Genomic DNA, 15,436 nt, shown 5'->3' on the forward strand with positions numbered 1-15,436 from the left:
ATACAAGTGTCATACATCACTTAAAAGATAAACTTCTTGTTAATCCAGCCACGTTGTCAGATTTCAAAAAGGCTTTACGGCGAAAGTACACCATGCGATTATCTGAGGACAGCACCACGCATACAAAAGTATTAAAAACATTTTCCAACCAAGCATGCATCGCGAAAGTCAGAAATAGCGATAAAATAAATCCCTTACCTTTGAAAATCTTCATCTGGTTGCAATCACAGGTGTCCCTGTTACATAACAAATGGTCCTTTTGTTAGATAAAGTCCTTCTTTATATCCCCAAAAAGTATGTTTATTTGGTGCGCTTCATTCAATAATCCACCTGTTTCCCCTCGTTCAAAATGCATACAAAATGAATCCCAAACGTTCCCAATAAACTTGGTCCAAACATGTCAAACAATGTTCCTAATCAATCCTCAGGTACCCTAATATGTAAATAAACGATAACATTTAAGACAGAAAATAGTATATTCAATACCGGAGATAAATAACCAAGTGCGCGCCCTCACCGGAGCGCGTCACAATCATTTTCCAACCAACCAGATGCATCACAAAAGTCAGAAATAGCTATAAAATAAATCGCTTACCTTTGAAGATCTTCATCTTTTTGCAATCCCAAATGTCCCAGTTACACAATGAATGGTGGTTTTGTTCGATAAAGTCCTTCTTTATATCCCAAAAATGTTTGTTTATTTGGCACGTTTGATTCAGAAATACACATGTTCCAACTCGCCCAACATGCCTACAAAGGAATGTAAAAAGTAACCTGTAAACTTGGTCCAAACATTTCAAACAACGTTTCTAATCCAACCTCAGTTACCCTAATATGTAAATAATCAATAAAATTTAAGACAGAATAAACTGTTTCCAATAACGGAGAAAAACAACGAGGAGTGCGCAGTCATTCGCGCGCATCAAAATACTAGAGTCCTTCTGAGTGACACTTAGAAAGAATACAGCTACATCTTCATTTTTCAAAACAAAAGCATAGAACAATTTCTAAAGACTGTTGACATCTAGTGGAACCATAGGGACTGCAATCTGGGTCCTAATAATTCAGCTTTCCCATAGAAAAGCATTGGAAATTCGAATGACCTCAAAAAATGATTTTCCTGAATGGATTGTCCTCGGGGTTTCGCCTGCCAAATCAGTTCTGTAACTTTAGTGTTTTCTATCCAAAACTACCATGCATATACATATCCTAGCTTCTGTGCCTGAGTAAAAGGCAGTTTACTTTGGGCACCTCAGTCATCCAAACTTCCAAATACTGCCCCATATCCCTAAAAAGTTAACCAGCCATTTAGTTCCACCTCCCACATATGCGGTGACATCACCTGGTTTAAACGTCTCTAGAGACAATATCTCTCTCATCATAACTCAATGCCTAGGTTTACCTCCAATGTACTCACATCCTACCATACCTTTGTCTGTACATTATGCCTTGAACCTACTCTATTGCACCCAGAAACCTGCTCCTTTTACTCTCTGTTCCGAACATACTAGACGACCAGTTCTTATAGCCTTTAGCCGTACCCTTATCCAACTCCCCCTCTGTTCCTCTGGTGATGTAGAGGTTAATCCAGGCCCTGCAGTGCCTAGCTCCACTCCTATTCCCCAGGTGCCCTCATTTGTTGACTTCTGTAACCGTAAAAGCCTTTGTTTCATGCATGTTAAAAGTAGAAGCCTCCTCCCTAAGTTTGTTTTATTCACTGCTTTAGCACACTCTACCAACCCAGATGTCCTAGCCGTGTCTGAATCCTGGCTTAGGAAGACCACCAAAACCCCTGAATGTCCATCCCTAACTATAACATCTTCCAACAAGATAGAACTGCCAAAGGGGGCCGTGTTGCAATCTACTGCAGAGATAGCCTGCAGAGTTCTGTCTTACTATCCAGGTCTGTACCCAAACAATTTGAGCTTCTACTTTTAAAATCCACCTTTCCAGAAACAAGTCTCTCACCATTGCCGCTTGCTATAGACCACCCTCTGCCTGCAGCTGTAACCCATATGTGAATTGATTGCCCCCCATCTATCTTCAGAGCTCGTGCTGCTAGGTGACCTAAACTGGGACATGCTTAACACCCTGGCCATCCTACAATCGAAGCTTGATGCCCTCAATCTCACACAAATGATCAATGAACCCACCAGGTACGACCCCAAATCTGTTAACACGGGCACCCTCATAGATATCATCCTAACCAACTTGCCCTCCAAATACACCTCTGCTGTTTTCAACCCAGATCTCAGCGATCACTGCCTCATTGCCTGCATCCGTAATGGGTCTGCGGTCAAATGACCACCCCTCATCACTGTCAAACACTCCCTACAACACTTTAATGAGCAGGCCTTTTTTAATCGACCTGGCCCGTGTATCCTGGAAGGATATTGACCTCATCCCGTCAGTAGAGGATGCCTGGTTATTCTTTAAAAGTGCCTTCCTCACCATCTTAAATAAGCATGCCCCATTCAAAAAATGTAGAACCAGGAACAGATATAGCCCTTGGTTCTCTCCAGACCTGACTGCCCTTGACCAGCACAAAACACCCTGTGGCGTTCTGCATTAGCATCGAATAGCCCCAGTGATATGCATCTTTTCAGGGAAGTTAGGAACCAATATACACAGGCAGTTAGGAAAGCTAAGGCTAGCTTTTTCAAGCAGAAATTTGCATCCTGTATCACAAACTCAAAAAAGTTCTGGGACACTGTAAAGTCCATGGAGAATAAGAGCACCTCCTCCCAGCTGCCCACTGCACTGAGGCTAGGAAACACTTGTCACCACCGATAAATCCACTATAATTGAGAATTTCAATAAGCATTTTTCTACGGCTGGCCATGCTTTCCACCTGGCTACCCCTACACCGGTCAACAGCCCTGCACCCCCCTCAGCAACTCGCCCAAGACTCCCCCATTTCTCCTTCACCCAAATCCAAATAGCTGATGTTCTGAAATTGCTGCAAAATCGGGACCCCTACAAATCAGCCGGGCTAGACAATCTGGACCCTCTCTTCCTAAAATTATCTGCCGAAATTGTTGCAACCCCTACTAGCCTGTTCAACCGCTCTTTCGTATCGTCTGAGATTTCCAAAGATTGGAAAGCTGCCGCGGTCATCCCCCTCTTCAAAGGGGGAGACACTCTAGACCCAATCTGCTACAGACCTATATCTATCCTACCCTGCCTTTCTAAGGTCTTTGAAAGCCAAGTTAACAAACAGATTACCAACCATTTTGAATCCCAACGTACTTTCTCTGCTATGCAATCTAGTTTCAGAGCTGGTCATGGGTGCACCTCAGCCACGCTCAAGGTCCTAAACGATATTATAACCGCCATCGATAAGAGACATTACTGTGCAGCCGTATTCATCGACCTGGCCAAGGCTTTCGACTCTGTTAATCACCACACTCTTAACGGCAGACTCAGCAGCCTTGGTTTCTCAAATGATTGCCTTGCTTGGTTCACCAACTACTTCTCTGATAGAGTTCAGTGTGTAAAATCAGAGGGCCTGTTGTCCCGATCTCTGGCAGTCTCTATGGGGGTGCCACAGGGTTCAATTCTCAGGCCGACTCTTTTCTCTGTTTACATCAATGATGTCGCTCTTTCTGCTGGGGATTCTCTTATCCACCTCTACGCAGACGACACCATTCTGTATACCTCTGGCCCTTCTTTGGACACTGTGTTAACTAACCTCCAGAAGAGCTTCAATGCCATACAACTCTCCTTTCCGTGGCCGCCAACTGCTCTTAAATGCAAGTAAAACTAAATGCATGCTCTTCAACCGATCACTGCCCGCACCTGCCCGCCTGTCCAGCATCACTACTCTGGACGGTTCTGACTTAGAATATGTGGACAACTACAAATAACTAGGTGTCTGCTTAGACTGTAAACTCTCCTTCCAGACTCACATTAAGCATGTCCAATCCAAATTAAATCTAGAATCGGCTTCCTATTTCGCAACAAAGCATCCTTCACTCATGCTGCCAAACATACCCTCGTAAAACTAACCATCCTACCGATCCTCAACTTCGGCGATGTCATTTACAAAATAACCTCCAACACTCTACTCAACAAATTGGATGCAGTCTATCACAGTGCCATCCATTTTGTCACCAAAGCCCCATATGCTACCCACCACTGCTAGCTGTATGCTCTCGTTGGCTGGCCCTTGATTCATACTCGTCGCCAAACCCACTGGCTCCAGGTCATCTACAAGTCTCTGCTCGGTAAAGCCACGCCTTATCTCAGCTCACTGGTCACCATAGCAGCACCCACCCGTAGCACGCGCTCCAGCAGATATATCTCATTGGTCACCCCCAAAGCCAACACTTCCTTTGGCCGCCTTCTCTTCCAGTTCTCTGCTGCCAATGACTGGAACGAACTGCAAAAATCACTGGAGACTCATTTCTCTCTCACTAGCTTTAAGCATCAGCTGTCAAAGCAGCTCACAGATTGCTACACCTGTACATAGCCCATCTGCAAATAGCCCATCCAACTACCTCATCCCCATACTGTATTTATTTATCTTGCTCCTTTGCACCCCAGTATCTCTACTTGCACATTCATCTTCTGCACATCTACCATTCCAGTGTTTAATTGCTATATTGTAATTACTTTGCCACCATGGCCTATTTATTGCCTTACCTCCCTTATCCTACTTCATTTGCACACACTGTATATATACTTTTTCTACTGTATTATTGACTGTATGTTTGTTTATTCCATGTGTAACTCTGTGTTGTTGTATGTGTCGAACTGCTTTGCTTTATCTTTACCAGGTCGCAGTTGTAAATGAGAACTTGTTCTCTACTAGCCTACCTGGTTAAATAAAGGTGAAATAAAAAATGTTAAATAAATTGGTGTAACATAACATTTTGATTTTATTGGTCCAAGGGACCCATCATTATTTTCTCGGGAAATGGGAAGGAGCTTGGTCATGAAGTCCCGGGATACCGGTCACAGATTCTCAACCCTAACACACACGTATGTGTGGCAGCATTTTGGTACATGAAATGGGAGACAGAGCGGTCAGCACAGTCCAGAGCAATGTTATAATCGATGTATTAGGGTACAAGCCTGTCTGTCTCTGTGTGTCTCTATGTGTCTCTCTTGCTTCCCCCCCCATGTTTCTCACTCTCTATTCTCCATATCTTGAATAGCAATCTGGTTTTGGTAAAACCACCAGAAAGTAGTTCAAAGCAAACTGACACTCAGAGTTCCAAAAACCACTCACACACACACTGAAGAGAGAGCATTAAGCCCCAATTAACCCAGTGATAATTATCTATGGGATAAGTTCATTACTTCTGATTAATTATGCATCAGATCAGGTGATGGGAGCAGCAGGAAGGGATAACGGTGGGATAAATAGCATAGATGGAGACAGGAATAGGGAAACCGAGAGAGAGATTTTAAACTGTACATACTGAAGAGGTCTGTCTCATCCACAATCTCAGACTTGATGATTTCTTCAATAACATCCTCCAAAGTAACGATTCCCAGGACCTCGTAGAATGGATCTCCCTCCCCTTCACTATTCACCCTGTGGACTATAGCCAGATGGGATTTACCTAGGAGAGAGAGAGAGAGAGAAAGAGAGAGAGAGAGAGAGAGAGATGTTAGAGAGAGAGAGATGTCAGAGATGTTAGAGAAATGGATAGTATGATCTATTTGTGGTGAGTCTGGAAATCCTTCTGTCATTAAAGCAGATAAAAAATCAACACAACACCAATCAGGAGACTCTTACAGTAAGTAGCCGTTAAGCCAGAGATTGATGCCCTCCCCTGCTGATATGAGTCAGTCATACATACTGTAGATAAGTCATATATTTGTGTTATTATTACTGAGAACTGGCCAGATCCCAAATGAAAATACCCTCAGCGGTGTGTGTGTGTGTGTGTGTGTGTGTGTGTGTGTGTGTGTGTGTGTGTGTGTGTGTGTGTGTGTGTGTGTGTGTGTGTGTGTGTGTATGTGTGTGTGTGTGTCATTGGGTGATTAAAGGAGACATTTTGACAGTCAGGAAAACTTGGTGGTTACGTAAACACATCCTGAGATTAGGTAACCAGTCTGAGGAAGCCTGGTTCTGACGAGTAGACTCACTAGCCATACTGCTGCCTGACAACTCCAGGCACACACATGCCCACACACCTACACTCACACACACACCCACACACATAAACACACAAAGATGCATGTTTTTAAACTCTCATACATATGCATTAAATAAATGGTGTCATGTTAACATTAGAAGCCTCCTCCCTAAGTTTGTTTTGTTCACTGCTTTAGCACACTCTGCCAACCCGGATGTTTTAGCCGTGTCTGAATCCTGGCTTAGAAAGACCACCAAAAATTCAGACATTTTCATCCCCAATTACAAGATTTTCAGACAAGATAGAACGGCCAAAGGGGGCGGTGTTGCAATCTACTGCAAAGACTGCCTGCAGAGTTCTGTTATACTATCCAGGTCTGTTCCCAAACAATTTGAACTTCTACTTTTAAAAATCCACCTCTCTAAAAACAAGTCTCTCACCGTTGCCGCCTGCTATAGACCACCCTCTGCCCCCAGCTGTGCTCTGGACACTATATGTGAACTGATTGCCCCCCATCTATCTTCAGAGCTCGTGCTGCTAGGCGACCTAAATTTGAACATGCTCAACACCCCAGCCACCCTACAATCTAAGCTTGATGCCCTCAATCTCACACAAATTATCAATGAACCTACCAGGTACCACCCCAATTCCGTAAACACGGGTACCCTCATAGATATCATCCTAACAAACTTGCCCTCCAAATACACCTCTGCTGTTTTCAACCAAGATCTCAGCGATCACTGCCTCATTGCCTGCATCCGTAATGGGTCAGCGGTCAAACGACCTCCACTCATCACTGTCAAACGCTCCCTGAAACACTTCAGCGAGCAGGCCTTTCTAATCGACCTGGCCGGGGTATCCTGGAAGGATATTGATCTCATCCCGTCAGTAGAGGATGCCTGGTCATTTTTTTAAAATGCCTTCCTCACCATCTTGAATAAGCATGCCCCATTCAAGAAATTTAGAACCAGGAACAGATACAGCCCTTGGTTCTCTCCTGACCTGACTGCCCTTAACCAACAGAAAAACATCCTATGGCGTTCTGCATTAGCATCGAACAGCCCCCGTGATATGCAACTTTTCAGGGAAGCCAGAAACCAATATACACAGGCAGTTAGAACAGCCAAGGCTAGCTTTTTCAAGCAGAAATTTGCTTCCTGCAACACAAATTCAAAAAAGTTCTGGGACACCGTAAAATCCATGGAGAATAAGAACACCTCCTCCCAGTTTCCAACCGCTCTGAAGATAGGAAACACTGTCACCACCGACAAATCCACTATAATTGAGAATTTCAATAAGCATTTTTCTACGGCTGGCCATGCTTTCCACCTGGCTACCCCTACCCCGGACAACAGCACTGCCCTCCCCTCTGCTACTCGCCCAAGCCTTCCCCATTTCTCTTTCTCCCAAATACAGTCAGCTGATGTTCTAAATGAGCTGCAAAATCTGGACCCTTACAAATCAGCCGGGCTAGATAATCTGGACCCTTTCTTTCTAAAACTATCTGCTGAAATTGTTGCCACCCCTATTACTAGCCTCTTCAACCTCTCTTTCGTGTCGTCTGAGATCCCTAAAGATTGGAAAGCAGCTGCGGTTATCCCCCTCTTCAAAGGGGGGGACACCCTTGACCCTAACTGCTACAGACCTATATCTATCCTACCCTGCCTTTCTAAGGTCTTCGAAAGCCAAGTCAACAAACAGATTACCGACCATTTCGAATCCCACCACACCTTCTCCGCTATGCAATCTGGTTTCAGAGCTGGTCATGGGTGCACCTCAGCCACGCTCAAGGTCATAAACGATATCGTAACCGCCATCGATAGGAAACAATACTGTGCAGCCGTATTCATTGACCTGGCCAAGGCCTTTGACTCTGTCAATCACCACATCCTCATTGGCAGACTCGACAGCCTTGGTTTCTCTAATGATTGCCTCGCCTGGTTCACCAACTACTTCTCTGATCGAGTTCAGTGTGTCAAATCGGAGGGTCTGTTGTCCGGGCCTCTGGCAGTCTCTATGGGGGTGCCACAGGGTTCAATTCTTAGACCGACTCTCTTCTCTGTTTACATCAATGATGTCGCTCTTGCTGCTGGTGATTCTCTGATCCACCTCTACGCAGACGACACTATTCTGTATACTTCTGGCCCTTCTTTTGACACTGTGTTAACAACCCTCCAGGCGAGCTTCAATGCCATACAACTCTCCTTCCGTGGCCTCCAACTGCTCTTAAATACAAGTAAAACCAAATGCATGCTCTTCAACCGATCGCTGCCTGCTCCTGCCCGCCTGTCCAACATCACTACTTTGGACGGCTCTGACTTAGAATATGTGGACAACTACAAATACCTAGGTGTCTGGTTAGACTGTAAACTCTCCTTCCAGACTCACATCAAACATCTCCAATCCAAAGTCAAATCTAGAATTGGCTTCCTATTCCGCAACAAAGCATCCTTTACTCATGCTGCCAAACATACCCTTGTAAAACTGACCATCCTACCAATCCTCGACTTCGGTGATGTCATTTACAAAATAGCCTCCAAAACCCTACTCAATAAATTGGATGCAGTCTATCACAGTGCCATCCGTTTTGTCACCAAAGCCCCATATACTACCCACCACTGCGACCTGTACACTCTCGTTGGCTGGCCCTCGCTTCATAATCGTCGCCAAACCCACTGGTTCCAGGTCATCTACAAGACCCTGCTAGGTAAAGTCCCCCCTTATCTCAGCTCGCTGGTCACCATAGCAGCACCTACCTGTAGCACGCGCTCCAGCAGGTATATCTCTCTAGTCACCCCCAAAACCAATTCTTCCTTTGGACGCCTCTCCTTCCAGTTCTCTGCTGCCAATGACTGGAACGAACTACAAAAATCTCTGAAACTGGAAACACCTATCTCCCTCACTAGCTTTAAGCACCAGCTGTCAGAGCAGCTCATAGATTACTGCACCTGTACATAACCCATCTACAATTTAGCCCAAACAACTACCTCTTTACCTACTGTATTTATTTATTAATTTATTTTGCTCCTTTGCACCCCATTATTTCTGTCTCTACTTTGCACTTTCTTCCACTGCAAACCAACCATTCCAGTGTTTTTTTAGTTTTTATTTGACTTGCTGTGTTGTACTCACTTCGCCTCCATGGCCTTTTATATTTTTATTTATTTATACATATATTTGTTTGCCTTCACCTCCCTTATCTCACCTCACTTGCTCACATTGTATATAGACTTATTTTTTTTTCACTGTATTATTGACTATATGTTTGTTTTACTCCATGTGTAACTATGTGTTGTTGTATGTGTCGAACTGCTTTGCTTTATCTTGGCCAGGTCGCAATTGTAAATGAGAACGTGTTCTCAATTTGCCTACCTGGTTAAATAAAGGTTAAATAAAAAATAAATAAAATAAAATGCATGAATGAACTGCATGCACACAGATATAGTATGAACGCACGCATGTCCACACAGCATCATGAAGCCTCCTACTGCATATCAAACCTTTTGAGATTGGAACTCAACTCCACATTGAGTCTAACTCTTGTTCAACTATCAAATCCTCTTAGTTTGAGGATTTAAAAAAAAAATGTCGACTTTGAAAGGCACTGACTTTGCTAGCGTCTTACATAACCATTTACAAGTACACTGCCTTGTGTGTCAGTCCAATACAACAACAGAGACGCTTATTTCCATGGCTTGTGAACGATTTAGTCACTGTGGCATTTCATGTAAGACTCCCCACCTCCCTCCTAACCCCATTGCCTTCCTGAAACAGCCTCCATCTCAGCTGCAGAGAGAGGGGAGGAGATGGAGAGAAGGAAAGAAGAGGAAGAGGTAAAGGTTGGAACTGAATTTTTTATGGTGCCACAGCCAGGTTACCAATAGCTCACACACACACACACACGTACACGTACGCACACACACGCGCACGCACGCACGCACGCACGCACACACACACACACACACACACACACACACACACACACACACACACACACACACACACACACACACACACACACACACACACACACACACACACACACACACACACACTTCCTGACCGCTACACACTTCTGCCTCTCCCCAGTGATGGCCTGCTGACATGAGGATTAGAAGTGAAGGTTAGAATCAGCAGGGTTCTCTCGTTACTCTCATCCTCTCCCCTCACATGAATATGTAACTTAACATTTGATAGTCAGTTAGCTCCTATAAAATGTCATGATTCTGCAGGACCAACTGCTTTGAATGGTTCTATTGTTCAATCAAAACTTGTGTCTGTTTTTTGAGGGGTATGAGAAAAATAACAATATACATTAACTAACAATATATTTGAACAATATATGCTCTCCTCAGACATTCCTACCGACAAAGGACATCCCTGTCAGTGAACTGATTCTCTGGCAACCACAGCATGGTTCCACCAGAAGGGGCAACCCAGATATCATGTATGTGGACCAGTTTAAATGTGACACCGGACTGAGGGAGGAGGAGGAGACTGTGTCTGCGATGGAAGCCTAGCTTTTCCTCCTGGCGCCTCTAGACAACCAGATGATGATGAATGTGAGTTGAAAATGTGAATGTTACTTTTAATCACACCACAAAACAAATGTTGATTGAATAAGGCCCTCCCATGCAACTCATTTGTCCCAAGTCATCCTTCTCATCATTAAACCCGTCATTCTGAATAAATCAGATTACAATCTCTGAGCTCTCATGGACAAACCAACCCTAACAATCTGAACAGCATCTGAGTGAAGCCCTAGTCCTGTTACATAAGCTCTCATCCTAGTGGACACTGCCGCCTCTGTCCCAAAGCCTCCAGTTTGATTCCTGCCAACAGTCAGAGCACATCAAATCTATTCTACTTCTGTGTATTATGCAACACACATGAGAAACATTATGTCTGTTCATTTCACCCACTCAAAAATCAACTTTTACTTTTTACTTTTGTATAGCTCCTAACGAAGTACTGAGTGTACACCCACACAAACACAGTTTTGTATTGCTATTCTTGTGGGACCAAATAATTTATTCCCATCCAAAATCCTATTTTCCCTAACCTTTTTATTTACCTTAATTTAACTAGGCAAGTCAGTTGAGAACAAATTCTTATTTTCAATGACGACCTAGGAACAGTGGGTTAACTGCATTGTTCAGGAGCAGAACGACAGATCTTCACCTTCTCAGCTCTGGGATTCGATCTTGCAACCTTTCGGTTACTAGTCCAACGCTCTAACCACTACCTACCTGCCGCTACCTTCCGCCAACCTTAACCCCAAACCCCTGACCCTAAAACTATACCTAACCCTAAACCTAACCATAAACCCTAACCCTAATTCTAACCATAACCCTAATTGTAACCCTAACCCTTACCCCTAAGCCTGAAATAGTATTTTTCCTCGAGGGGGCCGGCAAAATGTCCCCACTTGTCTGAATTCTCCTTGTTTTACTATCCTTGTGAGAACTTCTGGTACCTACAAGGATAGTTCAACAAAAAGACACACACACACACACATGCACACACGCACACACGCACACACATACGCACACACACACGCACACACACACACACACACCCACACACACACACACACACACCTACCTAGCCTCCTTGCTGACGACTGAATGATTTATACTCTGGTTGTCATGGGAATCAGAAAAGCCTCCAGCTCCCTTTGACATTCTTACATGGATGGAAACACAAAAGACCGTTTACTGTCAATTTGTCACTTCTCTTCAGACTGCAGCACTTCATTCCTGTTCTACTGTGGGATGTACCGCTTCACTGGGCTCTTTCAACTCAATGCCATTCTAGGAATTCCTGAGACGGGTAATAAACACAGGTTATCCAAAGCAATTACCATAAGTAAAACAGGAAATTTGTATCATAATAATTGGCATAATCATTGCATAATCCAGAACCAAATCAGCTAAAGCAATCACAAGACTATAATTTGCATAATCTGTAAAACATATAGATAACCTTGCTACTCTCTCTAAGCGGTCCCAGTTCATTCCTGGGTAGCTTCAAGGAAGTTGTTGGTTTTATGGCTTAAAACTCTTCCCTGACATACAGTCGCCCAACATTTCCCAAACTTGGGCCTGGGGACCCCAAGAGGTGCACATTTTGTTTTTTGCCCTAACACTACACAGCTGATTCAAATCATCAACTCATCATCAAGCTCTGATTATCTGAATCAGCTGTGCTAGTGCAAAACACATGTGTATACCCCTTGGGGTCCCCAGGACTGAGTTTAGAAAACCTTGCAGTAGCCTATACATATTACCTCCGCTTGAACCTGCTGAGCCCTTATCATCTTATATGACGGACTCTTCAAAGCATCACTGGATTTAAATACACCCTGGATTCTCTGCTTTTCAGGAAGAGGGAAGTGGTGTGATGGAATGTGTAGGGGGTAACTTGAACACTTTCATGGCACTTAGCTACAGTATACACAACTTCTTGTCAAACGAGCACAGCACCTGCTGAACAATATAATATTTATTTTATCATAGATCATGTGCAACATGGTAGAGGTTCCTGAATTGCAGTAATCATGTGATTTGAACTTGTGAGCTCATTGGTTCATGTGCTCTGATGGTTGCAGGTATAACTCTGGAAAATGCACCTCCACCTGTTTCCAAAAATGGTGGTACATTTCCTATAATATTTAACTCTTTATATGCTACCTAATTCTGCATTTTAAAAAATCCATCTCTACAACAGTGTATACCTAACTCTATTACCTCTCTTGAACTCCTCCAGCATCACATCCAGTTTGGTGTCGCTGAACACACAGTGCATGGGGTGTTTGTAGAACTGGGTGATGGTCTTCAGCGGGGTGCAGTCATCCGGGTCCACGAACGCCAGGTCTTTGACGAACAGGATATCAACGATGTTGGACCTGTCGTTCTCATAGACCGGGATCCGGGTGAACCCGCTCTGCATGACGTCAGACATAGTACAGAAGTCTAGAACAGCATCCGAGGAGAGCATGTAACAGTCCGCCAGAGGGGTGTGAACTTCTTCTACGTTCTTGGTGCGCAACTCCAGAGCGCCCTGGATGATGTTGAGTTCTTCTTTGACCAGATCGTGGTAGGGGTCTGTGACGCGCAGCATGGCAACCAGTTTCTCTCTGGTGTAGAAATTACTGATCTCCTGGTGGAGCATGATGTCTAGGAGTTTGGAGACGGGGTAGGAGATGGGGAAGGAGACCAGCATTAGAAGCCGGGTGGCCCAGATGGTTTTGGAGGCGATGGCGAGGCTGTGTCTGGACGCCACAGAGTGAGGCAGGATCTCTCCTATAAAGAATATACCGAAAGTGCAGGTAGCAAGGGAGGTGGGAGTCATCCCTATAATCTGGCACATCCACACTACGAAACAGGTGTTGGTCAGCACATTGCCCAGCACCACAGTACACAGGATGTAGTTGCCATGTTTACGCACAGATTCGATCTTGTGCGCATATTTTTGTTCCTTCTCGGTGCCGCTGTTTTGGAGGACCCGGAGCTCAACGGGATCCAGGGCGAGCATGCTGATGTTCAGCCCGCTGCAGAGCGCAGAGAGCCCCAGTAGCATCACCGACACCCCCAACTGGAGCCACACGTCCGCTTGCGGGGGTCGCTCCACCACGGCTAGCCAGAAGTCTCTGGTGGTGAAATGTTCCCACTTCACCCCATCAAACGCGCAAATGGAGTAGTATTTTATCCGCTCATCTTTGCGCAGGTCTTTGGCGAGCAGCTCCACTATGGAATCAGAATCAAATAACACAAAGGTCCTCATCAGACAAAATAAAAACGCACAATAACACAAGGCACTTTTTTTAACATTCGACGATTCAACAACGATTAAAACATGTAACTATAAACGAACCTAGAACGGAGTTGTGGCTGGATGCAGACCTGAAGGAACCCAGGAGTTCGATGTCAGAACTCCGCGCATGCTCGTCCACGCACGGGTTCCGTTTGGAATGGACCTAAACACAAATTAACATTTTAACACGATATTTACGCCATTTAATTAAACATATGTCATATATAGCGTTATGGGTAAATGGTCAACGCACTAAATAAACTGACCATGCTCTCCCCCTCTCCTCTCTCTCGCTCTCCTCCTGGCTCCTCTATGAAGGCGATCCATGGTGCGGCAGCTGCACCCTCTGGTCTCCCGCTCCCAGAGCGGTTCTGGGCTCTCTGTGTAACCGGGGATGCTGCGTAGTAAACCCGCAGCATGAACCGCGTCCCCTCGGTCGCCTGGAGCAGCCCGTCTTGCACAGACAGTTCACCGGCTTTAGTGTTCTCTGGGCGGACACCAAGCAATCCCTTCGCCGGAGCTGGGAGAAAGAATACGATGATGAGAAGGATAGAGAAGTTAAATAACAGCAGGCTGCAGGAATGAAGTGCGGTGCGGTTTGTTGAGGATGAAGCTGCTGCAGCATCAGCAGCCATCATGCTGAATGAGCTGCAGAGGGACGTCGGCGATGGTTGGGTCACGTGGTTAGGGTTTTTACGCTGGCTCATGGAATCGGCATAACATCTGGAGAGCCACACTTGGAGCAGAGAGAAGAGAGGGGGCCGAGAGAGAAGGGGCATGTGTGCAGCACAATGACGTAATGTCATGTTGAGTGCCACTACCGTCTAAAAATAGAAGGCAGGATATGCCCTATCATCAGCCACTTCCCTGCAGGGAGCGACTGTCTGTCTGTCTGTCGCTCTCTGCAGAGATCACAATCGTTGCCTACTGACAGACCCTTTCATACTGTGTGTGTGTGTGTGTGTGTGTGTGTGTGTGTGTGTGTGTGTGTGTGTGTGTGTGTGTGTGTGTGTGTGTGTGTGTGTGTGTGTGTGTGTGTGTGTGTGTGTGTGTGTGTGTGTGTGTGTGTGTGTGTTCATTTTGTAGGCCTACTCAAAGGCCTTCATCAGAGTTTTTCTCTCTCAAGCTATTTTTTTCACAATCAGCATCATCATAATCATCCTCATCATTGTCACCGTCATAATTATCATCATAATCTTTGTAAACAGCAGCATCGTCATCATCACATTGGGTAAAACTGTCGATTTTTCTAGAACGTGTTATACAGTATTCCACCAGATGGCAGTGCTGACTCCCCTTTTCCATTTCAGCACCAGCTCTAGAGTCAAGTTTTACTAGAGGCTCTTCAACTAAGCAAGTTGTTCGTTTACCCTCCTAGTGTGAGTAATTTGATTGAATTTCACATGATATGGTCATTAAACGGATTTAAATAGCACAGTAATAAAAGCAGGGTTGCATTTTAAAGCCAATAATAGGTTACTACTACGAGTCAATGTTTTGGGCCTGAGTCAGCAATGATTTATAATTTGCAA

At 44.7% G+C, this 15,436-nt stretch overlaps 1 protein-coding gene across 2 annotated transcripts in view; it reads right to left on the reverse strand.

The window, feature by feature from the left end:
* The window catches only part of LOC129859775 (metal transporter CNNM4-like), a 40,589-nt gene extending 25,869 nt beyond the window's left edge, over positions 1 to 14,720 (reverse strand). Inside the window, exons 1-4 of one of the 2 annotated variants that reach the window (XM_055929894.1) lie at positions 14,171 to 14,720; positions 13,965 to 14,067; positions 12,839 to 13,837; positions 5,427 to 5,570 (exon numbers count right to left, since the gene is read on the reverse strand). In XM_055929894.1, coding sequence (XP_055785869.1) covers positions 5,427 to 5,570; positions 12,839 to 13,837; positions 13,965 to 14,067; positions 14,171 to 14,710 — 1,786 coding nt within the window. In that variant the 5' untranslated portion in view covers positions 14,711 to 14,720. The remainder of the gene's footprint in view (positions 1 to 5,426; positions 5,571 to 12,838; positions 13,838 to 13,964; positions 14,068 to 14,170) is intronic. The other variant, XM_055929885.1, reaches the window with a different exon arrangement.
* Between the last annotated feature and the right edge of the window lie 716 nt (positions 14,721 to 15,436).

Source organism: Salvelinus fontinalis, chromosome 1, assembly GCF_029448725.1.
Source record: "Salvelinus fontinalis isolate EN_2023a chromosome 1, ASM2944872v1, whole genome shotgun sequence".
Taxonomy (NCBI): Eukaryota; Metazoa; Chordata; class Actinopteri; order Salmoniformes; family Salmonidae; genus Salvelinus; species Salvelinus fontinalis.